Source organism: Olea europaea, unplaced genomic scaffold, assembly GCF_002742605.1.
Source record: "Olea europaea var. sylvestris unplaced genomic scaffold, O_europaea_v1 scaffold1811, whole genome shotgun sequence".
NCBI classification, from domain to species: Eukaryota; Viridiplantae; Streptophyta; class Magnoliopsida; order Lamiales; family Oleaceae; genus Olea; species Olea europaea.
The window spans coordinates 74,748-100,752 of NW_019235861.1; the positions used below are offsets into that span (position 1 = coordinate 74,748).

The 26,005-nt window shown below is 37.1% G+C and overlaps 1 protein-coding gene across 1 annotated transcript; it reads left to right on the forward strand.

The window, feature by feature from the left end:
- Positions 1-12,512: 12,512 nt before the first annotated feature.
- Positions 12,513-25,047, forward strand: LOC111378393. Its single transcript, XM_023001586.1, has 2 exons — positions 12,513-12,931; positions 24,714-25,047. Exons 1-2 carry the CDS (start codon positions 12,632-12,634, stop codon positions 24,846-24,848), a joined length of 435 nt encoding a protein of 144 aa, XP_022857354.1. The 5' UTR covers positions 12,513-12,631; the 3' UTR covers positions 24,849-25,047.
- The last annotated feature ends 958 nt before the right edge of the window (positions 25,048-26,005 follow it).

The following is a 26,005-nucleotide window of genomic DNA, read 5'->3' on the forward strand; positions in this document are numbered from 1 at the left end:
TTGCTATAACTTTTTTATTATAAAATTTAGTCATTCTTCGTTTTTGAACTTGCAATCTATTTAGGACGTCTAATTTTAATTCGTCCAACTCTAATAAGTTTTGAACCAGTGATTCGGTATATTCATCATCACTTATGTTGCAAACACACTCTGATCAATTGCACGTTGATTTCCATAGGCAAAACGACCTCCTGTCCATAAGTAAGTTGGAAAGGAGTAATTTTGGTACTTGATCGGGACAACGTCCTATAATCCCATAAGGCCTTGTTCAGACATTCGTGCCAATTCCTAGTATTTTCATCTATCATTTTCCTTATGATATTTTTTAGAATCTTATTAGAAGATTCTGCTTGCCCATTGGATTGAGCGTAATATGGTATGGAGTTTACTAATCTAACTCCAAACTCGCTCAAGAATTTATTCACTTGATCCCCATTTAAAGATGTCCCGTGATCTACCATCAAAGTTTGTGAAATTCCAAATCTATAAATGATGTGATCACGGATAAATTCTATGGCATTCTTCTGAGTGATCTTCTTTAAAGGTACTGCCTCTACCCACTTAGTGAAATAATCGATTTCAACTATAACAAAAGTATGTTGTTTGGACGATGGGGGTTAAATCTTCCCTATCAGGTCTATCGCCCAACCCTTGAACGGCCAAGGTTTAATAATAGGTGTCATCTCTCGTGCTGGCGCCCTTTGTATTGGACCATGCCTTTGGCATGCTAAACAACTCTTTGCATACTGAACGCATAATTCTCCCATCTTTGGCCAAAAATATCCACTCCTAATAATTAACCATCTCATCATTTGGCCAACTTGATGAGCTCCACATATCCCTTCGTGTACTTCAGTCATGATCGTCCTGACTTCTTGCAAACTCATACATTTTAGCAGTATACCATCAGAGCGTTTCTTGAACAACTCTTCATCTATCAGTGCATAGTTTAGCAAATGCAGTTTCATTTTTCTACTATCCCTTTTATTAGGTTCTTTAAGGAACTCTTTAATCTCTGCTCTCCAATCCATTGCATCTCCATCTTGTATGCAATGAAGTTCAATCCTTCTCGCCCTTCTTTGGATCACGGGCAATATTATTCCATACTCACAAGCAGACTTCCAATTTAAAACCTTTCAGTACCCTGAGGCCATCTGGGCTAACTCATTTACCACGTCATTGTATATCCTATTAATGCATTGAAGTTCTACTTGGTCGAATTCTTCTAATAACTCTTGGGCGATTTCATATTGACTCATGATGGAATCACTTTGGCATTTAAAATCACCAATCAGTTGGTGAATTACCAATTGAGAATCGCCTCTAATGTTTACATTTTTTACCCCCATATCTATCATTAGTTCTAGGCCCACGATTAAGGCTTCATATTCGGCCTGATTGTTGGTGCATATCTTATCCAAAGTGAATGCGAACTTGTAGCAAATCCCCAAAGGATTTATCAATGTCACTCCTACTCCTGCATCTTTAGAGGTTTTTGACCCATCGAAATACAACACCCAAGGTTTTAGCTCGAATGAATTGATTTCTAATTCAATTTCTTCAGGCATGTCAAGGCATGGATGATCGGCTAGAAAGATTTTTGACTACCTTTTAGGGTATGTATTATATTTCGAATTCTGATAAAGCTAACGTCCAAAGGCCTACCCTTTGGTGTAAAATGGGGCAAGAGAATATATACTTAATCAAATTTACTTTAGAAATCAAATAAACGGTTACGAGCCGTAAATAAGCCCTTAATTTTGTACATGTGAAATACAATGCAAGACATAATTTTTCGATAGCAGAGTAATTACATTCACATTTTGTTAACCGTCTACTCAAGTAGTAAATCGCCCTCTTTTCATCAAATTGGTTTTCTTGCGTGACCATTCCAGCTATTGATTCTTTTTCAGCCGATACATACATTTTCATTGGCCGTCCTTGGATTGGTGACACCAACACTGGTGGACTTGATAAATATGTCTTTAGGCTTTCAAAAGCCTTTTGATGTTCTTCTTTCCAGATGAGTTCGTCCTAATTTTTTAGCTTTAAAAGCGACGAAAAGACTTTAGTTCGTCCTGCATAGTTGGAAATAAAGTGTCTTAAAAAGTTTACTTGGCCTAGAAACCTTTGCAATTCTTTTTTGTTGCTAGGTGATTTGGCCTCTAAAATGGTATTCGCTTTATTTTTATCAAGTTCAATCCTTCTTTTGTGTACCAAGAAACCAAGAAAATTCCCTGCATTAACACCAAATGCACATTTCAAGGGATTCAATTTTAGCTTATATTGCTTCATTCGCTCAAATGAACATCTTAACTGTTCAAAATGGTCCTCTTCTTTAATGGATTTGACCACTATATCATCTACATATACTTCAACAAATTTACCTATCATATCATGAAAAATTAAATTCATTGCCCTTTGATAAGTTGCTCCTGCATTTTTCAGGCCGAAAGGCATGACTACCCATTCAAAACATCATAGAGACCCAGGGCATCTAAAAATAGTTTTGTGTATGTCTTCATCAGCTATATAAATTTGATTGTATCCTGAATACCCATCCATGAAAGAATACATGACGTGTTCGGTAGTTGAGTCTACTAAAGAATCTACCGTGGGTATTGGATACTCATCTTTGGGTGTGGCTATGTTTAAATTCCTAAAGTCTATGCACACCCTTAGTTTACCATTCTTTTTTAGTACTAGCACAATATTGGACAACCATTCGACATACCTGGCTGTTCTAATAAAGCATGCTTTTAATAATCGCTCTATTTTTTTCTTAATTTCAGGGAGTACATTAGGAGCAAAACGTCTGGGAGATTGCCTATAAGGTTTAAAATTAGGTTTAGTTGGTAATCTATGTTCCACCAAGTCTCTATCTAAACCAGGCATTTGTTCATATTCCCAAACAAAACAATCTTTATACTCCTTTAACAAAGTGATTAATTTATCACTAACCTCTTGATCGAGCATCTGGCTGATGAATGTTGGACGATCTTCTCCTTCAATGCCAATATTTACTTTAATCAAAGGGTCTTGTGCTTGAGCGTATCCAGGCTTGATGATCTGCATTACTTCATCGTTCAGCTCCCTTGTAAGCACTTTTTCTTCTAAACAATCCACCTTGTTAACTTTTCGGCCGATACTTTGTTCCAATTCGAATACTGCTAATTTGCCTTTCAACGCTTTCAGGGCTACCTCTTCTTTCGTCTTGTCCTTGCATTCTTTATTAAAAGTCATTAATTTGACTTTGAAGGCCTGAATATCGGCCATTTACTTTTGTTGCTTCAAACTCATTCAGGACTCCTTGATTATTCTTTTGCCAATTACTAGCTCTTCTAGGGCCACTATATTTGGCCTTATCTGACTGAACATTTCAGTGAGTGCGTCTACTGAAAATGGCTCTTCACTCTGCGCGACAATTTGAGTTTCTTCCCCATCTTGGACTACCCTGACAGGTCCATAGTTTCCTTCGTACATGAACATTTCCACTGAGTTTGCTTCTGCTACAAAAGGCCTATGATCGGCCTGCACCAGCTCTGCTTCACCCTTGTTATTCCAAAAAACCAGGCATTGATGGAGCGATGAGGGTATACAACGACTTCCGTGTATTCAATCTCTTCCTAGTAACACGTTGTAACTAGTAGGACCATCTATTACAAAGAATAATGTGGTCCTAGTAGTTGTACCTATAGTTATGTCCAATGGCATAACTCCCTTAGCTGCAGTTGCTCCTCCATTGAAACTTGTAAGGATGACTTCTGTTGGAATCATATCCCCTTCTGTCTTTGCAAATTTTCTCATCATCCTAGATGGAATGGTGTTTATAGCCGCTCCATTATCGACAAGCACTTTTGCCACAGGTATGCAGTTAACTAGAGCTTTAACGTACAACGACCTCAAGTGTTTAGTCAATTTCATGGCTGGCCATTTAAAAATAATCTTTTCGACAACTTCTATTTCTACTTCCTGCTTGTTCTCTATCGAGTTATCCTTTTGTGATAAGTCAACGTGTAGCATATCGCACTAAGCCTCTGTCTCCTGAATTTCCTTTTTACTGTTTTTTGATACTTCCTCGTCTGTTACCCAACCTGTGGGAGGAGGCATTATTCTTGAAGATGATCCATACTTTTCAGAGCGAGGCACTCTCTTCTTCCTTTTGGGCGTCCCGTACAGCACGTAAAAATTGAAAGAACGCCCAGATGGTTCTCCCAATAAATCTACTTCACGAACTCCCTCTCGATGTAGTTGCTTCAACAGAGTATTGTACGATACTCTTCTTCTTCTTCTTTCTGCTTCTAGGTCGATTTCCTCTTCAATGTCTGTCATTCCATCATCTTCCTCACCATTGTAGGCCTCTCTAGAAGTCTGACCTTCTTCATATTCCAACACGCATGCTTCTCCTTCGTTATCCTCTCTTTCTTCTCCTTCTTTCTCTTTATTCTTGAACTCAATGGCTGGTAAATAGTTATTAGCCACAACAGGAGGTAATGTACCGAACTGAGTAGTAAGGGGTTGATCTGGATCTTCTCCATCCTTTCTGTCTCGCTCAAACTTCGATCTCCCAAAAGAAGTTTCTGCCGACTCTTTCATTGATTTATCTGTACCAGTCTCTTCACTATCTTTGAGAACATTTTGATTGGCTACCTTGAGTAGTTTAGGTGCCTTAGGACGTGGCACTCCCGATTGTTGTCTCATCATTCGTCCATAATTTTGTTGGAAAAATCTTTGTTGGGTTCTAGTCATCTTGTCGAAGGGTATTGCCTTTCCTACATTATACTGGAACGAATGCCATACATTTGGTCGGCGAGGTTGCGGCCTGAATGTTCTCCCATTATCTACTAGCCTGAAATGCCTCTCAAAAGGCGGTCTCTTGTAGAACGATGTACCTCGCCCTCTACCAGGCTGAGTGTTTGGGAGGAGAGTAGGGCGATGGGGATGCTGCCATATCCCTGGTTTCTCTGTATTCCCATTCACTTCTCTTTTACATCTTGCACACAAGACGTCTTCATCCTTCTTTGGCTCCTTCCCTTTAATACGCTCAAAGACACTGGAATGTGGTCCAGGGTCTTCTTTTCCATCATCTATAACCAATTTGAATTTTGGCAACTTGTTTTTTAAACCAGACGTCACCATATTCACTCCAAGTGGCTGTGGAAAAGAATTTTCATCCATTGCCATCTTTTTTTTATCATTGAACGTAATTCGTCCTGATTCAATGGCATCTTGTAACACATGGCGAAAACCAAACAATTGTTAGTCAAATGTGACCATGCATTATGTCACTTACAATATTTTTTACCCTTTATCTGTTCAGGGTTTGGCAATTTATGCTTATCGCTCAGTTTTATCTGCTTATCCTTATATAATTTATCAAATATAAGGTCAGCTTTGGTTACATCGAACGAGAACGTCCTAACTTTTATGTTTTCATCTTTCATAGGCTCATCCTTATCCGATAGTCTAGGCTTAACCATTATAGGACAAGTATACATGTCTCCTTTGACTAATTCGGCCAAACATATTTCGGTCTGATCGTATAACTCGTTATTGATGGTATGAACATCAAAATTTGGGTCTCTATAATAAGCCCCCTTGCTAGAATTTTTTATCTGCTCTTCTTCTCTTATCAATCGTTCATACCTAATCACGTTCACGCTCAATTGGAAAAGGTCAGGAAATTTCTTGTCTTGGAATTTCTTTTTCAAATCAAAGCTCAAACAACCTTGAGCGATTTTGACAAACTTTTTTTCGGGCAGAGGTACAAAACATTTACTTCTTGTTGTCTTGAACCTTTAGAGGAAACCTTCTGCCCAGTCGTTTGGCATTTGACGTAGGTTCTCCAAATCGGCCAAAGTAACTTCAGACTCAGTCTTATAAAACTGAGCGTGGAATAATTGTTCCAATTGTTGTCATGTTTGAACAGAATTCGCTGGCAAATTGATGAACCAGGAGAAAGCTACTCCTGTTAATGTACTAGGGAAAAGCCTCATTTTATGATAATCAGTTACGTCACCACTTTGCAGTGTGAATCGTCCTATGTGTTCTAGAGTAGACACCTCCCCTAAACCGGTAAACAGTAAGAATTCTAGCATTTTATACCCTCTAGGCCATGGATATGCTTAGTCTATCCAATCAGGATATGACTTTGTGTAAGTCGGCCTAATGACAGGACGTACCCCAAAAGTCATCTGGTCTTGTACGATTTTCATAATCTGATTTCTCAACATGACGTTGAGGTTATATGGAATCCCTACAGGTTGGTTGACTGGTTAATTTGCTTGAGACCTGATATTTGGTCCTTGATTAGGAATAAAGTTACCATGATTTGGGTCATTGTTACCATTAGCCTGAACATTTATTCCCTCATTAACACGTGGGGTATTCTGCCCGTTATTTAGGACATTATCTCTTACATTTGGATTACCCCCCAAGTTAGGCGTACCACTACCATTATTCTAATTTGGCATTACACCATCCCCTTGGCTTGAAGTAGAGGGACCAAAATGTGGTTCTACCCCCTGACTTGGATTTAGGACTGGGGGATTATGTTCCACAATTGTCCTAGTTTGAAAATGGTTTGCAAGAGGCATAACTGGTTGACAAATTTGGCCTACTAACTTATTCATTATTTCATTCAAAGTATTCAGTTGTTTGGTCATATTGTCATAATGTGCATTCCCATTCTGGGTAAATCTTTCCATATTATGAATATTTTGAAGATTTACCTGTTCAACAACATCTTGTGTGAGTTCTCCAAGTAGTGCACGCATAGCTCGAAGACTCAACTCTGCCGTTGATTCGTAACGACTGTTACTACTCTAATTCTGTCAATCTGTTCGTGGAGAGCTATGCTGCTCCTCATATCACTCGATCGCAGACTGGACTCCTCCCTGACTTGCTGCTTCCTTATCGGATCTCTGAGGCATATTGTTTCACCTTTTGTATCTTCAACACCAAACACCACTGTCCCACCGGGCGTGCCAAACTGTTTCGCACGAGTTAGTCGCTAACAATTAAAAAGGGATCAGACGATTGTGTAAGGGACAAACCTCTTGAGACAAAGTCTCAAAAATGGGTGTTTTTATTGGCGATGACTTTACAATTGGAAAGTAAAAGTAGAATGTCTCCAAGGGGCGCAAGCACATGAGTTACTGAAAAAGAAGTGTTTAAATCTACACTAAAAAAATTTAAAGTTACATATTCTCTGTTTGAGAGTGTTTGATTCGGGGGGGTTTGCTCTATGTCTTTTCTTCCTTTTATACTCCCTGGATGATCTCTTCGTGATCAACCGCTTAAAAACTGCTTGATCGCTCTATAACTGCCCACTTTCCTCGTAGTGGCCAATTTGTCGTGGAACTGCCTTCTCTAACTGCTGCCATTACTTTTGTCGTTCAACCGTCTCCAATTGAATTCCTTGAATCGTGGAACGTGATAGGACTACCCAATAACTGCTTCATTAACTGCACTTTTGGGTAATTATAACATCTTATGTTTGCTAAGATGCTGGGCGACTCGAATGTTTGGACGAGAGCAGGGTCACAGCTCTGGGCGACTGCATGGCAATTCATTCGCTCAAATCTTGGGCGACTTGCAACCTTGGGTGATAGTATTATCGCGTTCATGAGCTTTCCTATTTGGGCCTTTATCCTGCATTGCCTGATTGATTCGTTCTTTGGGTTATTTGATTTTTGGGGATTTTTCAGTTGGGCTTCATTCCTTAGGCTATTCGATTTGAGCTGAACTTTTTGTGTGTCAACACTTCTATACAATTTAATTGGATTTGAGGAAAACTTTATTTTGGTTATTCACACACATTGGTAGATCATATGATAAGTCAAATTCTTTTAGCGATATTATTTGGGAGCTTATTGTGGATTAACTGCTCAATTTTGAATTTACAGTCTTTTGTAGTGAACTGTATAACAAAGTGAACCTCTGTTATCTTTTTGCTTGGGTGCTATAAAATTGAGTAGATAGTTTTGATCGGGCCTAGCAAAAGTGTAAATTTGGGAGACTCTTATTTAGGCTCTTAAAATTATTTAAATGATTAATTTGGATAGAATTCTCCTTATTTAGAATATAAATTGCTTCTAGGTAATAACCCCGAATTGGGAGATGAAACAAGAAAAAAAATGGAAGAGATTTGAAGCATAATTTTTGGAATAACATAACTATTGGGAAGTTGAGAACTTGATTGGAAGCTTTGGATGATTGATTTGATGATTTCATAAGTTTTCGGAATAGAATTTGATATTTGGAGAGTTCATAGACCTAACTGGATAAATAATAACATTCGGGGATCAATTTGAATGTTCAAAACTAAAAATTTGGAAGACTAAAGATGAAGAGTATGGAAGTTCAGGGACTAGTTTTAACATAATTGAAAGATGGATGACCTAAATGTCGGGAGGAATAACAAGGACCAAACATGCAATAAATAAGACGACAAAAGGGTCCGTGATCGCGAACCGTAACTCACAACCTATAGCCGATAGATTTTAGGGATGAAAGTCCATTATGGCTTGTAAGCCGGTCGCACTCGATTGTATCTATTTTACCTATTTTAACTTAAAATAAGGGGCAATTTTTGGTACTTTAACTTCTAAGACTTGTAGAAGACTATAAGTAGAGGCAACCTAGGTCAAACAAGGGAAAAGAGATCATAGAAAATCTGGCGACACGAGCATGCTTCCATTGAAGGCAAAGTCATCTAGTTTGCTTCATGTCAAAACAAGGAGAAGAAGATAAATCGTTCAAGATCCATTGAAGAGATTAAATGATTCAAATTTATTTTCTCTTTTTCTTCCGGTATTTGGAATTCATGGTGATGTATTCTTATTCAAATTTGTATTTTTGCAATTCGACTATGTTAGAGTAAACTTCTAATTGCTAGGGTTACGATGAAATGTTGTTAACTTTTTGATTAATTAATTGCTTGTTTTTAATTTAGAATATTGTTGGGTTGAATATTTGATGTTGAATTAATTGACAACTTATAATTTGGTCAATTTTAAGTCATATTTTTGAGATTCGTGATTATACCAATATGTTATTCATGTTTTGGCTCAAAAAATAAAACTCTATGTCTCATAGTAGATAGAGATATATTTTCAAGATTTGAGGATTAAAATATGCTAACAATGGTAGATTTGGAATCCTAGTGTCTTTACTAAATCGATTAATTTCCAAGATTTACTTACTTTTAATTATTTAGTTTAATTGATATTTAGAATACTCCAAAAATAAACTTAAAATCATTAATTATGTGTGTTCCAAATTAAGGCTAGTTTTAAGTAGAGTTAATAAGTAGACAATCTATTTTTGTAGGTTCGACACTTTACTCATGAATCATTCAACTACCTCTGTCCATGTAGTGCATGTAATGGCTCCACGCAGGATGCTAGAAAACATAGTAGTCATGCGGATTAACGCGTTTATCAATAGAAAGCGTTTCTATATTAATTTTCTAAGATATTGTCCACTTGTTGGATAAGTTCACAAACAATAAATTTATCAAAATGTTATCATCCCCGTGAATTTGTCTGCCATGTTATCTAGTCCATTTAGATTTAAAATGGTAAGTGATGGAGTGGTAGATGAAATAACATTTTGGTAAATATAGCCATTTTTTCCCTCCTTCATTTAAGACAAGACCTAGACCCGAAAAAGAGAGAAAATTGAGAGGAAAACTTGGAGAGAATTTTACAAGATTGAGGTTGTTCATCTTGGGTATAAATTCAAAGTTATTTTCTTTCTTGGAGATTAACTTGAGGCTTGTTCAAGTAATCCAAATACATTGTTCTTCATTTATTCCATTGAAATCATTTCTTCCTCATTTTCTTGTCCTTGAAGTGGTTTGAAATTTTTCACATTGTTAAGCTTTGTTTGATCTTGGGCTATCTTTGGGAGGTGTTTACCCAACACTATCAAACATGATCATTTTGTAACAGGCATGATCTTTTTGTGTACTTATGTAATTGCTGTTTTAATGACTAAGCATGAAGAAATATGGTAGAAAAAAGTTTTGTGTAGTTGATATTTTTACTTCATTCATAGAACTTATGTAAAGAAAAGTGAAGGTTGATAACTATGATAACTATCAATGGTATGGCTAAGGAAGACCAAAAAGCACTGAATGGATGCTTGCAAAAACGCGGCAAGCTGATGGAAAGTAAACTTCGTTGTTTTTACTCGAGTTCACTTATGTTGTGTAGAACTCCTTTTCTCTTAGTTTGAATGTGTGTGCATCCATTCAGATGCATGCAATATAGCTATTGATGGATGGGAATCTACTGTTGCACCCTCAACACCAACTCTTGGAATTGACATAATTCCTATTGTTGCTTCAACTGGCTGGGAATAATGGAAAGATTTTGTTCAAGAATTTGTTCCCTGAGCCATTTCCATTTTATGTTCTTCTCACATAATGTGTTAGGTGTAGAACGTACATAAATATTGAATGTCTAGTACCATCCATTAGCATGGTCTTTTTCTTCATTTCACTTCTTAATTACAAACCTCACAATTAACTCTAAAACTATTATTGTAATGGAAAATTTTAAGAAATTATGAAATTCAAGACTACTTCATTATCGACAAAACAAAACTCTTCAAATTCTCATGAGTAAATACTAATAATTGAAGATCAAAGGCCCACTACACCTACAAACTACACCTTCAGAAGACCAAGACTAACATAACTACAATACATAATTTTCCCTAAGACCTTCAAAAAACAGACTGCAACTAAACTACAGAATTTTGTTACATAATTTTCACTTAAAACATAAAAAATACCAATGACAATGCAAATCAACTATATCCCCAAACCCACTTGATATATGTTCATCTATCTGCTCATCCTAAGCTCTCTGTTGTATATTGTTGGACCTGCAAAGTAGCCTATTCATTATAGTCTTGCATCATGGATGAAGAGGTGGGTCAATCCAAACAAAGTAGCCGTAAGCATCTAAATATCCGTAGTATATACATCCCAAAAATTGTCTTACTGGATTATTATCTGTCCATGAAGTCTTTCTTATATTTGTCTGATCATAATGACATAAACCTTGTTCACGATTCTGCGATGTGGTAAAGAGAATTCCATGGCGAATTGAAGATATTGTTCTTCCTAAGGTTTGATTTGAATTGGGGGTTTCACTTCTGCAATTGAAATGGAGGGTACGATTGTTTTTGAAGGGAGGAATAATACGATTTTCTTAAATGACTTAGAGGTGTATTCAATTGGAACTTTTGAAGACTTTGATGGATTTTTTTTAACTGGTGACTTTTGTGAATTTGTAGATCTTTTATAGATTTGTATGGTATTAGTGGAAGTCTTTCGTAGACTTTTATGAATTTTTATTTTAAAATTTTTATAGACTTTTGTGAAATTCATAAGACTTTTGAAGACTTTCATTTGAAATAGAATTCACGTGGATTTGGTGTGAAATTCTCATATACGAGGTGTTAGTTCTCACAATTCCTCTTTTCCTTCCCCTAATTCTTCCCATATAATTAAAAAAACTGAAAAAATAAAAATTTAAGACTTTAATTAAATAAATAATAATCAAAATTATATATTTATATATTATTCAATATTATTAGTATAGTATACTTTTAAAAATAAATAAAAATCACTATATTTAAATTTAATTATAATTTTTCATATAAAATTTTATAATATAATAAAAAATAGATATTTTCACAAAAAAAAAGAATGAAAAAAACCCTACAATAATTCAATTAATTTTTTTTTTTTACAGAAAATAGAGATAAATAATAAGAGAGAGATAAAAAAGGTAAATGAAATATAATCAATAAAAAAATAAATTTTAATCATACTTGTCCACAGAATGTTAAAAGATTAAAAGTTAGTACTATAGCGATTTTTATAAAAGTTTCTAAAAGTCATTGAAATTTGAATACCCAAAAACTTATAGAAACTTTTAAAAAGTTTTAATTGAATGCACCAAAACTTTTAGAGGCTTTTAAAAAATATATAAAAGTCTCAATTGAATACACCGTGACTTTTAGAGAGTCTCCAAAAGTTTCAATTTAATACATCGTGACTTTTAGAGAGTCTCAGAAAATCTCAATTGAATACCCCTAAACTTTTTAAATCCCCAAAAATCGTTAAAAGTTTTCAATTGAATATACTCCCTTCAAATTATTAATCAATTAACTCCGTTTTTATCCTACGTGTGGTTCACTAACGTCATGTATTGCCACGTAATTTTTTCTTTTGTCACCTAAACATTTTGGTCCAGCTTTATAATTGATGGATAAACTAATAAATAATTTAGTAAGCATTGTGTAACTAAGCCCCCGTTTGCCCCATTAATTTCAATTATAATACATTTTATTTTTATTTATCATATTTTTAATCACACAATCTTTTATAAAATAATATTACACAAAAATCAAAAACTTCGCCTTCTTTCTCGACCATATATTTTTCCAAAAACATTATTTCACAAATTTTCATTTCCCCGAAATAGGGGCCAAATGGGGCTAAGTAGCGGTACGGAGGGATTTAATTAACTCAACTGGACTCGTATCTATTTGAAGTCTTCCAAGGATAACTGGCCGGCGGCCTAGAGGCAGGAGCAATTGGCCATTCCCGATGACGAGTATGGCCCTATACAACCCTGTCTCGTGTTCCACACCACTCCATTTCACCCACAATTACAAGAAAACAGCGCCACCACTTACCTTATCGCTCATCGGCCGCCCCACTGACCAAAATCTCAAATTGGGTTGCCGGAATACTAGCAGCAGAAGAAGAATTTCGGGGGTTACACGGGCAGGGCCCAGCACCAGCAGCTACATATTCGCCTTTGTCTTGCCTCTCTCTCTCTTGGCGGTCACCATCTTCACTTCTAATAGAATTGCTGACAAGCTCGACCAGAAGTTCCTCGAAGAGGTAAGCAAAATTTCACATATTCTTAATGGGCGCTGTGTGGTATGTGTAGTACATAGAGTATATTCACGGGATTTCTTTTATTTTCTGAGATGCTAGTTTGTTTAATTGTAATAATGCTGACGGATTGTTCATGAGTTTCTTTCACTCTCCTTTGTTATTAGGCTTTTTAGGAGTCTGATATTTTGTTTTCTGATTAGAAAATTTGGGTTAAGTTACACTAATGCAACTTTGAGGATATAGCTAGAATTTTTTATATTTCATTTTTGCACAACAAAGATGGTAATTTGATTTTAATTAGTATAAAAATGTGGCTTCTCTCTTTTCTTGTGAAAGTAAAATTTGTCTCTGTAATGAGGACATGGACGAGAGAACTTGTGAAAAAGAAGGGTGGCCTTATTGCATTGAAACAATGAAAAGATAATGCTTGAAGAGACAATACCGGGAGGTTGTGCTAGTAGAATAATTGATTTTTTTAATATTTACAACAATGTTATATTAATTTAACTAATGACATGTTCAATTTTAGCTCCTACAAAATAACTTGGTCCAATTCTGATATCTTTTTGCGCTTCGTTTTGTTGAGCTCTTAGTAAATTTATGTTAAAATCACATAAAGAGGAAGATTTCGAACTTGCAATAATGGCAACTGAGCTTCTAAATCGATTTTTCCAGAATGACAAGAACGACACTATGGTATAATAAGAGATATGAGTAAAACTTAAGTCAATTTGATTAAGTTGGGCTTGGGTTGAAAATTAAAAATAAGAAAAATCATAGTTTGGGGTTGGGCTAATTTAATTAGTTAGCAAAATTATTTAGAAAAAATAAAATAATTTGACTTATATAAGATAAAAAATTAGGAAGGAATATTTCTTAATTCAGTTCTTCGGTTCTTGTTTTAGAATCAAGAATCGAACCAAACCTTTCGATCCTTGATTCAGATACCCGTTGTGATATTTAACTTAAGAAGAATCACTTAGTTCGGTTTGATTCGGGAGTTTTGTCCAACCCAATCCTCTAAGAATTAGGTTAAACTCGTGCCCCTAATTTCATTCAATGTAGAAGTTGAAATCAACTAGGAGAGAAAATCTTCGTACCACCGAACAACCCCTAGGATTGCATGGTATAATCTTTAAACTAGCTAGTGATTAATTTTCCAATCTTGCAATCGCATGGTATATACCTTGCGATTGAAGTGGACTTTAGAAGTACTACTAATTGAGTTGAGAAATCAAACTGTATCAATTGTTTTATAGATCGTCTGCAACGCGTTTTGAACTATTTAAAATCAAAATATCTTAATTTTCAGTTCCGTTGGAGTCCAATAGAGTAATGTATGATAGGAATCATACTCTTTCAATTGAAGAACTATTTCAATGATTCCCATGTTTGTATTTCGAAAGGAAAGGGATCCAGATGATTGGAAATTTTTTCCAATCTCCAAGTCAAATCCTTGATGTAGAAATAGAAGAAGGTGTACCCTCTCTCCATCGAAAGAAATGAGATTATCGCGGATACAACACATTAAAAAATTAGCCAAATTTCCCCGATGTAGAGGCAATCAAAAAAGCCGCATAAGTGAATATATAACCTACAGAAAAGTGGGCTAATCCAACCAATCTTGCTTGGACAATGGAAAGAGCCACATGTTTATCTCTCCATCGAATCAAATTGGCCAAATGTGTGTAAAAACTAGTTTTTTTTTTTTTTTTTTTTTTTTTTTTTTTTTTTTTTTTAAAAATAAAAAATAATTAAGAAATACTCATGAAGAACATTCTAAAAAATCTTTATTTTGTTTTGTCCTTTATCCAAGTTTAGCAACTAAAAAAAAAAAAAGAATTTGCTCCAAGTTTAGCAACTAAAAAAAAAAAAAAGAATTTGCGGTGAATATTTACTCTTTCAATCTCTATTTCATTTGTAGGGCTCGTTCGTGACTTCTCCCAATAGATGAATTAATCTCCGATTCATTTTGCCATCCTGACTAGTGAATTCTAGAAAAACCCAAACCAAAAATATCTACTCCTTACTCAAGTTCCCAATGAAGACCAAGCAAGATTTCATTGATTCCGCCCAAAACCACTTCTTCTTTGAAGAATCAAGAGGGATCAAAAAAAGGTCTGGTCTTCCTCAGTATCCATCTAATTTATAAGGATAGTAAGAGTCCCTTGATTGAAATAGAAAATTTCAGAAGAATTAGATTGGAAAAAATTTCCAATCATCTGGATCCCTTTCCTTTCGAAATACAAACATGGGAATCATTGAAATAGTTCGCATCATTATGTTCAATAAAAGGAATAAGGGAAGCTCCAATAGAAAAATATTGGAAGGGAAACTAATTTCCACTTATACAATTTCAGAGATTCAAAGATTGTACTTTCGGTTTTAGATTAGCCAGAATAATTTTAATTGAAGTTTCGTTTATATATTTCTATTAGGAATTATGGATAGGCTAACAAAAAAAGACAGAACTGAGGGTTTGTTGGGAATTCTTACATTTGTTTGGAAGCTACTTATTTCGTATGAGTCAAGCCAAACCAATAGGTTGAAACAAACGCGTTCTGCATCATAAACTTTGTACTGCGCACATGCGCTTCATATTCGCCTGAAGTTCGCTTTTAGAAATATAGCCATCCCTATCCCCTCACGTCAATCCCACGAGCCTCTACCTATTGATATTGGAAGACCTAACGGATTCTTCCAATGTATCATTTCTAGGTCCAATGGAATTCATAGGTATAGGAAGAAGCCCTCTCAAATAGAGATTTTTTTTTTTCGAACATATTTCGATTGTTAATATGATATATAAGGACCTCTAATACAAAGAGTATTACACCCTTGTGAGATATCGATTGCTTGTTGACCTTTGTGAATTGCGTGAAAAAGAAAAAAACGTGAATGGGGATTGGATTGATGATAAAATAGAATCCTGGGTTGCGAACAGTGATTCGATCGATGATGAAGAAAGAGAATTCTTGGTTCAGTTTTCCACCTAAACGACAAAAAAAGGATTGATCAAATTCTATTGAGTTTGACTCATAGTGATCATTTATGCGTGTCTGATTCTTATGGACTAACGGGAAAAGTACAACCTGTAAATTCGGTGTGGGGCGTGGTTTTGATCCTTTTGTTCCAGGAGGAATAACTTCTCATCATATCACAGCAGGGACATTGGGCATATTAGCGGGTCTATTCCATCTTAGCGTCCGCCCGCCACGTCTATACAAAGGATTACGTATGGGAAATATTGAAACCGTACTTTCCAGTAGTATTGCGGCTATCTTTTTTGTTGCTTTTGTTGTTGCTGGACTATGTGGTATGGTTCGGCAACTACCCCCATCAAATTATTTGGGCCCACTCGTTAATGGGATCAAGGTTACTTCCAGCAAGAGATATATTGAAGAGTTAGTGCTAGGCTAACAGAAAATCAAAGTTTATCAGAAGCTTGGTCTAAAATTCCTGAAAAATTAGCTTTTTATGATTATATGGCAATAATCCGGCAAAAGGAGGGTTATTCAGGGCAGGTTCAATGAATAATGGAGATGGAATAGCGGTTGGATGGTTAGGACACCCTATCTTTAGAGTTAAAGAAGGGCGTCAACCGTTCAACTTGGTCCTTGGATCTCTCCTTTGGTCTAGCTCAAGTCCCCTCTTATTTGTATCGTGGGTCCTGCATTTATCAATCTTTACAATTCAATTTTCATTTTTTTGATAGGTAATCAAATAATTTTATTAGTTAAAAGAGAATACACGGGGGGTGTACAATCACTTTAAGCCATTAAGGAACAATATGAAATTAGGCAACACATCTACAGGATTTCTAGCCACAGCATTAAACCAAGAATACAAGGTAAAGTAAAATGTTTCTCTTATCTGCTTCTTTTATCTTTGTTTGGTCTTCGAAGCAACGGTTGTTCCTTCCTCTCCACACGCACCATACAATGCAACCCGGGATAAGGTGCCATGCTAGTTTGCTATCCTTATCCCGAAATTTTCTACGCCATGCTCGTATCACGTCCTCTATACGATGAGGCATCACCCAATCCATAGATTGTGAACTGAGTATACTGTTCCAAATTCAACGTACACCATCACAATGAATGAACAAATGATCTATCGTCTCCCCATCCTTCTTGCACATATAACACCACTCAGTTGCGTAAAAGCCTTTACAACGAAGATTATCCACCGTTGAGACCTGTCCCCTCACAACTGTCCACAATAGGAATGCCACCCGAGGAGGCAATTTACACTGCCACACCAACTTTCAGGGGAATGAATTATTCACACATCCCATGAGGGAATCAAAGTACGAGCGAACTGAAAAAATGCCATCCTGTGCTGTCCTCCACTTGATGCAATCCCTCTCTCCAACCCGAATTTGGGCCTCATGTAAAATGGTCATAAACAACGAATAATCTTTCAATTTCCAATCCTGAAGATCCCTCCCAAAAGTAATATTCCAACTATAGCTCTCATTATGAATGTCTAAGAGATCACTCACCATAGCAGTGGACACTGAGGCAATGCGATGCAAGGAAGGGAATCTCTCCTTTAGCGGTTGATCTCTGCACCAACAATCATCCCAAAATTTAATCTCATTATCATTTCCAACTACAAACTTCAGTTTGTCCAAAAAAACACTCCATCCCCGTCGGATATACCTCCATAAGCTCATCCCATAAGAACCACGATCCTCAAATGTACACCATCCCCCCTCCGTCACACCATACTTCGCCCCAATTATTTCTCTCTAGAAGCTTTCCCTCTCCACTCCAAATCGCCACAATCACTTGCCTAATAAGGCTTTATTGAACAACACAAGGCTCCTCACCCCAAGACTCCCCATCCTCATCAGCAAACAAACAACTCCCCAATTGACCAAATGGAGTCTCCTCTCCTCTCCTCTCCCAACCCTGCCCACAGAAATTGTCTCTCTAATCTCTTTGCCACTACAATCGGAAAGGGGAACAATGACAACAAGTAAGTAGGGAGATTGGAGAGAGTGGATTTAATGAGAGTAAGTCTACCTCCCTTAGAAAGGTACATACGCTTCCACCCTGCTAACCTTCTCTCCATCCTTTTCACAATACCATTCCAGATATGGGTACTTTTAAATCGTGCCCCTAACGGGAGTCCTAGATATGACATCGGCAATTGCGCAACCTTACAACCCAATATATTAGCCAGCTCCTCGACATTATTGACCTCCCCAACTGGAATCGCCTTAGACTTCCCTAAATTGATTTTCAAACTAGACACCGTTTCAGAACATAAGAGCAGACGGCGCAAGTTCCTGAATTGTTCAACATCTGTATCGCATAAGATCAACGTGTCATCTGCAAATAACAGATGAGACACTTGCAATTGGTCAACAATAAAACCCCTTATCAAACCCGTTCTCACGCTTTTTCAATCATCCTACTGAGACCCTTCATCACAATGACAAATAGCAATGGGGATAATGGAACCCCTTGTCTCAAGCCTCTACTGCTCCGAAAATAACCCTCAGGTGTTCCGTTGACCAAAACTGAGAATGAAACAGTAGAAATACAGAATTGAATCCATTTATACCATTTATCCCCAAAGCCACAGTGCCTGAGCATATACAACAAGAATCCCTAATTCACATGATCGTAAGCCTTCTGAATATCTAGCTTACAAAGCATCCCTGGGGCCCTTAGGCACATTCTTGAATCTGCGCATTCTTGAATCTATGCATTCATTCGCTATAAACACAGAGTCCAAAATCTGACGCCCTTTTATAAATGCATTCTGAAATTTGGACACTACTTTTCCCAGCACCTCCTTTAATCTGTTTGCCAGGAGTTTCGAAATAATCTTATACACCCCGCTGACAAGGCTAATGGGGCGAAAGTCCTTAATATCAGTCGTTCCCGATTTCTTAGGGATGAGCACAATAAATGTGGTGTTAGAACTTCTCTGAAATTTGCCACGTTCAAAAAAATAAAATAAAGTATTCATAATGTCCGGTCGAACCACATCCCAGCACGCTTTGTAGAATGAGAACGAGAAACCGTCCGATCCCGGAGCCTTATCATCGTTCATGCTGAAAACTACCTCCTTAATTTCATCCTCCCCAAATGGTCTCTCCATCCATCGAGCATCATCCTCAGTGATTGTAGAAAAGTGCAATCCCTCCAATTCTGGCCTCCATTCAAATTGTTCCCGATAGAGGTTTTGATAAAAATTCACCAGTTGGCTTCCAATTTTCTGTGGTTCCTCATAAGTAACCCCGTCCACCTCCAAAACTGTGATGGAGTTGTTCCTTCTATTAGAAATGGCGATCCTGTGGAAGAATTTAGTGCATTTATCCCCCTCTTTCAACTAAGTAACTCTAGATTTCTGTCGTCAATTAATCTCCTCCAACTCGACCAACCTCTCCATCTCTTCCTTTAATACTATGTCTCTCCTTCTCCTCCCCGGCCAACCCCTGACTCTCCTCCCGCCTATTCAACTCCTCTATCTCTGACAAACACTGATTTTTACTGCAGTTAACATTACCTAAAACTTCCTCATTCCATTTCTTTAAGTCCCCTTTCAACGCATTTAGCTTCTGATCCAATACAAAATAGGGAGACCCACTGACTTCATAGGAAGTCCACCACGTCTGTACTCCCTCCCTAAAACCTTCTACTTTGAACCACATCTTCTCAAACCTGAAAGGTCTTCTTCCACCACCCCTTCTATTTCCCGATAATATAATAGGAAAATGATCCGAGTACACCCTCCCCAATCTTCTCTGAGTGACATCTGAATATTTAGACTCCCACTCCCCACAAATCAAGAACCTATCAATACGAGACAAAACAGGTCGATCCCGATTGGATGACCTGGTAAAATCTCCCCCAATCATGGGTAAATCCACCAACAAATTCTCCCTAATAAAATCTGAGAACTCCTTCATTGCCCTAGTTAGTCTCCCACCACTCGACCTCTCCGAAGGAAATCGAATCACATTGAAATCACCCCCAATACATGTAGGAAGATTCCACGAAACCCTTATTCCAGCTAGTTCATCCTACAAACCCACTCTACTGTCATCAGAATTAGGTCCATAAACTCCTGTGAACATCCACCGAAATCCATCCTCGCAATTTTTGAAAGAAATCGATATAGAGAACACCCCTATACTCACCTCCTTCATCTCAAGCACTCTAGTGTCCCACATCACCAACACGCCTCCTGAAACCCCTGATGACCCCAAAAACTGATATCCTACATGATTTCCCCCCCCATAAACTACGAATCACCGCCCTCGAGATAAACTCCATCTTAGTTTCTTGTAGGCAAACAAGATTTGCCCCCATCACCTTAGCAAATGTCGAACACCAAGCCTTTTACTAACCTCATTGAGACCCCTTACGTTCCAATTAATGAGTTTTGGCATCATTGTAATATTCCATAACCCCTCCCCATTGTTCCTTTCTTGGACTTGCCACCCTTACCAGCATAGTTTACTGACCATTCGAGCCTCTTAAGTTCGCGATCACCCTTTCTTCTTAATTTACTTCCATGTGTACTGATGTCTTGTCCCCTATTTAGCCTCCAGCTCCTCGAATAATTGTAACAATCTACTTTCATACCCATCACATGACACCCCAACCAACTTACTGAATTCCTGAATTTTTTGTAGAACCCAGTTTGAAGGTGGGTGACCAACTTCTAACACATCAGTTTCTGAAGTATTCTCACCCTGATAGCCCTCGAGATGATTAAAGGACCGTTCTTTCTCTTCCACCACTGGTATAATGTCACTGTCACTTTCTCCTTTCTTGGCACCATCTACCCATAACACCAAAGATTTTTCAGTCCCCATATCATTATCTTTTGTCCTCCTATTTTAAGTGTTCGTAATCCTCGATGTTGACTGTGTAGCGTTGTTTTCTTTCACAGTATTCATTGTCAATTTCTCCAAGTTCACCATACTAAACTCCCCTTCCTTAGATAGCGGTTCCTCCTCTCGTTCAACTATAATCCCCGTGTCTACTTCAGTTTGGTTGACCCCCACAAAGTCAACCCCGTCATCGTTTTCATGGTATCCCGCTTCCATCCTCTCCTGAGAATCACAATGTTCATCTCCTCCCTGCTTTTCATGTTCTGTAATTGATGGTAGTTCCTCATGAGTCAATCCCGGTACGTGTGTATTTCACCGGTTTGATTCTCATCCAACTCAGCCCCACACTTGTGACAGCGTACCAATTTCATGGGCTCCATTTCAGGCCCGCTTCCAACAAGTCTAAGTAATTCATCTAATGCTCCTTTCAACTCCTGGGCACGAGTCATTATTTCAGCCCTACTCAAACAAATGTCGTGACCTTCGTTATCACCGACTTTATTTGTCCTTTCCTTTTGCTGTAGCATCCGTTGGTTAGCATTTTCCGAGGTCTGTGAGTTTGCTGTAATTTCTGCATAAGTCATCCTTTGTCTGTTTCGTTCATTCACCGTTTGTTGTTTGGCATTATCCCTAACAACAAATGAGTCAACAACTGCTTGAAACACCTGCAAGATCGACGCCCATCCCTCTCCATTTGCACTTTCTAGTATCATGACAACTCCTTTCCGACACCTCTCTCCATATTGTGCTATCATCAAATATCTGCCTCGATGGTTCACACACCGTTGTGCCAAGAAAGCTCTTGAAGACTCGTTGAATTTAAAAGCACATTCCTCAAATTCACTTCTCATCCTCAATCTGTCTACCATATTCGCCATCCAAATAGCACCATACCTTCCCATAAAGATTGAATCCGATAACTTCGAACCCCATTCTGTCAACTTAACAGTGCCAGAATCGTTAATCGATACTGCGAAGTCCTTCGCCTCCACTCTGAAACGATGATTGAATATCATACTACGCACATCCGTCAATTTTTTCCCCTGATTGTGTACAAGCAATTCATCAAACGGAGGAACGGACAAGTGTAATTTAGTCCCAAAATGAATTTAACTTTCAAACTTGTGAATCTCCTTCATTTCTTTCTTAGTAATTCTTATTGATCGCATGCAGTCCAATTAACATTCAATTGCTTTGAATCAACTCTAATTTAACTCAAAATGGATGGTTTTCCAATTTATTTATTTTTATTTTATTTTATTTTATTTTTTCCCCCGTGCCGATTGCATCCAAGTGTGGTTTTTTCCTACAATTATCATAATTACATTAAATTTGATAGATATCTGCTCAATTGACAAGATTAATCAAGTCTAAAAGCATGGATCAGCGTGTAAAATACATATCATTTTGCTTGCAACGATGGCTTATTTGGCCCAGAGCAAGATGATTTCCATGAAGCATAATGGTTCCTATTATGTAGATTTTTCTCAAAATCAATGCCTAATGTCTGCCGCAAGTTCCAGTGTTGCATGCAAATTTCCAACCTTGTATCAGTTGTATGGGGAATTTTAGAGATTCTTTGGAAGGCCAAAAGCATACTGTAAGGTACCCTGTGCCCCAAGATTCTAAGGTTGTTGCTTGTTTAGTGCTCAAAGGGATCCAAAGGGTTCCCTGTAGTATGAGGGGAGATTGACTGATACTTGTAAACATACGTTAAAATAGGTCAGCATGAAAGGCCAATGGCTAGGAGTTGATATCTTTCGATCAAGGAACTAAAAATGCGTGTTTATCCCTTTTTCAAACTCCAATAATGCCTTGTTTGATCCGTGATGAAGACCCCATATAAAATGTTAGCTCTTTAGAATCTCATCTATACCAGATTGTTAACCAGTCAATATTTTCCTCACAATGTTTTGAAATTATGGGGGTGTTTGATAGGCATTTTTATGTAAAAATGCATTTTAGAATAGTATATTGATGTGAAATGTGTGGTTGAGAAAGAAGGAAAAGTTTTTGATTTACGTGTAATATTATTTTAATAAAGAATGTGTAGTTGAAAAGAAGAGAGAGAGAAATGCATTTTGAAAAAAATGGCTACCAAACTTGGCCTATGATAATGCTACTGCATAACACCTCTAAACAATAATTTCTCGTGTAAATAAACTTCAAAGGTACAAAATTTGGTAAGAAGATTCTCTATATAATAATGAACTTTGTAATTTGCAATTCCCAGATGCTCCTACTCTAAGTGCTTACCTATTATGAACTCATGAAAACACTTTATGCTTGACTTCAACAATCTTGCTGCAGTCACCTTGCATGTTTATCAAAGGGCCAATACAACCCATCCATAATGTTCTAATGTCCTCGTTGACATGTAGTGTGTCTGAAGGATTGAAAGTGTCAACTTATGTAAATTAAATATTCTATTGGCACCATTTCACATTTCTCCTTTCAGATGTGCATCTGGACTAAAACTCTATACTTCTGCACGGGGATCTTAACTTGAGGCTCCCTATTTGAGTTTGAACTTATTGACTTTTAACTTTGATGAAGAACAATTCCACAGGTCAGCCTAGCACGCTATTGCTGTAGGTCAACTCTAAAGAAGCCTGAACTTCTTGATTACTAATGCAAGGCCCTATCACAAGATAACTAAGATGTCCTTTATTAGAACTTTGAAACTCAAGCCTGAGGCCAAAGTCAAGTATTTTTTGATTAACTTCGCTAAAGCTTTGGTCTTTAGGTTGTCTCCTTCAATTCTTCAAGGAAGCCAATGTTTGCAACTGATTTTTAAGACAACTTGCAGGTTGACCTACAAGACTGGTGACAATGAAGTCTTAGGGCTAGACAGGTGCAAGCTATAGGAAAATTCTAGGAACATAGACACTAGTCTCTCCCTTGATATTCTCATAGAAAGAGGAAATATGTGCCGCTAGTAGCTTTTAAATCAGGAAGTATCTTGGAGCGGTGTTGCTTAAGAAATGAAGGAGAGATGTTATGTTTAAGAGTCTTTTGTGTAGGAGTCATATATATTTTTGCTGGAACCCCAGTCAATAAGTCTGTATGACAAGATAAATAAGTGAATTTTTTTCCTTAAGTGTTCATAATTTTGTGAAGGGTATACAGCCCAGAATGTGAAGGCCAAGGATATCACATCTGTTGAAGAAAAACCCCTCATATAACTTGTACATAGCTTGCTTCCAGCCTGTCCATGAGGACTCAAAGACATTTCCTTTAATTAATGGAATGCAGATGCTTGTTAGTTCAATATCACAATTTCTGTTACTAGAAGTTAAAGGTTTTTATGCATCATATATTGTTGAATATAGCTCTTTTCATTTACCTCAAAAGAGGGGAAGCTCCTCTTTGGATTCTCAGTATCCTACAAAGTTTAGAAGTGGTCGATAAAACCGAATATATGCATACCAGCTGAAAAGATTTCTGCAGTGCACTGCAATACATGGCATGGATATGAATTGCAAATTCTTGGCAAAAATCTGTCTATATTTCTTGAGTAGTGTCCAAATATCATTCTTAAATCTCGAAGTACTCTTTACACACTATTAATATTTCAACTGAATTTAAGTTTTACATATGAGATATTGTGGTAAATTTCAGTAATTGCTACCACACTAGGTGTTGCCCTGTTTTATCACTCACAATATTTGAATTTTGATGGCTGTGGCTTGATTTGTTAAACATCACTACAAATTGTTGTATTTTCTGTTGAATCACTTACACTCTATTCTCAAGATCTGCGCAATGTTTACTGTTTTGTTATCCTACTATTTTATTTTATTTATTTTTTCCCGATGAGAATTTACATCATGTCTCATTATCGACTTGTTTATATTCGAACTTCTAAGTACTTGATTCATGCTTGAAGAAAAAATAGTTCTGAACCACGGTTGTTTGATGAGCCAGGTCGCAATAAACGAAGCTATACTAGAAGCAGAAGAAGATGATGATGAAGAAGTTAACATTCCTTCAGAAAAGGAATCTGCACCACCACGCATCCGCAATCGGCCCAAGCGTAAAGTTGAGCCATCATCTACATAAGTTTGTTTTTGGCTTGGGACTTGAAAAGAATGGAGAACAAGCATTTGTAAGACAAGTTCTGTAATTCCTTACCTCTAGACTTGTACATTCTATGACTTAGCTGTTTCTACTATCGTATATATTTATTTTTTAAAGATACTTCGAGAAATAATGCCACGAGTAGTTATCTAAGAAGTATCAGTTCATCTCTTCATCATCTTGTTTCCTTGTTTTTCTCTCTTTTTCTCAGTCGTGGAACTCTGTATTTAGTGGAATGCATGTATCCCCTTCTACCAATCCTTATTGGAAGTAAATAAACCGACAAATCAAGCAAACTACCTGTATATTTTAGCTAATTTTAGCTGATTTAGTCATTGGAGTGATTAATCACAATGCAAAGCTTGTGGCTGTGTACCTCCTTTTTACCTTGGAAGATGCTGAGGGCTCAGAATCTTTGTTTTCTGCTCTTGAAAATCTTGCCTAGCATTTTGTAGACCTATTGATTGACAATACTAGTTTGCAAACAAATATATTTATGGAAATTGCTAAATAATTCATGTATACTGTTTCATAAGAAGCAAAATTAAATTACAGATGAGGCTTGCTTGAATGACTTATTTTTAACTGGATGAAAAAGAAAATAAGTCGCATGTAGCTGCCTCTCTTGTCTGGCGTACTCTGGTGGATTTGGTAAAATGTAGGAATTTGCCAGCACAATTTTTGGCTTAATATGTTCAAGTATTCAACGAAAGAAGCAAGAGCGATAAAGCTATTTCGCACGATTGCAGTGAGTTTATATGATGTATAAATCCGTCCAAGTTAAAGGGGTTGAGAGTTAGGAGCGGAGATAGAATTGTGGAGTTGTGGGGGGCCAAATGTCACAAAATATTAATTGTGAGGGTAAAATTGAAAATTATAAGATTTTTTTTTTTTTTTTTTTATAAATCATGCGCAAAATCTTATGCAAAATCTTGAATTTGAAATTTAGTTCGGGACAGCTAACCCCACTGTCCCCATACTAAATTTGCCACTAGCTGAGACAAGGGCAGATTTCAGAAGAGCACCAATAAGAATTGAATAAAGCCCTTGTCTCGGCTTGGAGGCAAGGTTGAAGATAGGGGCTCCTATTGGAGAGGCGCCAATCAGGGGCAGGCGCCCCTCCAATAGTGGCATCCTTG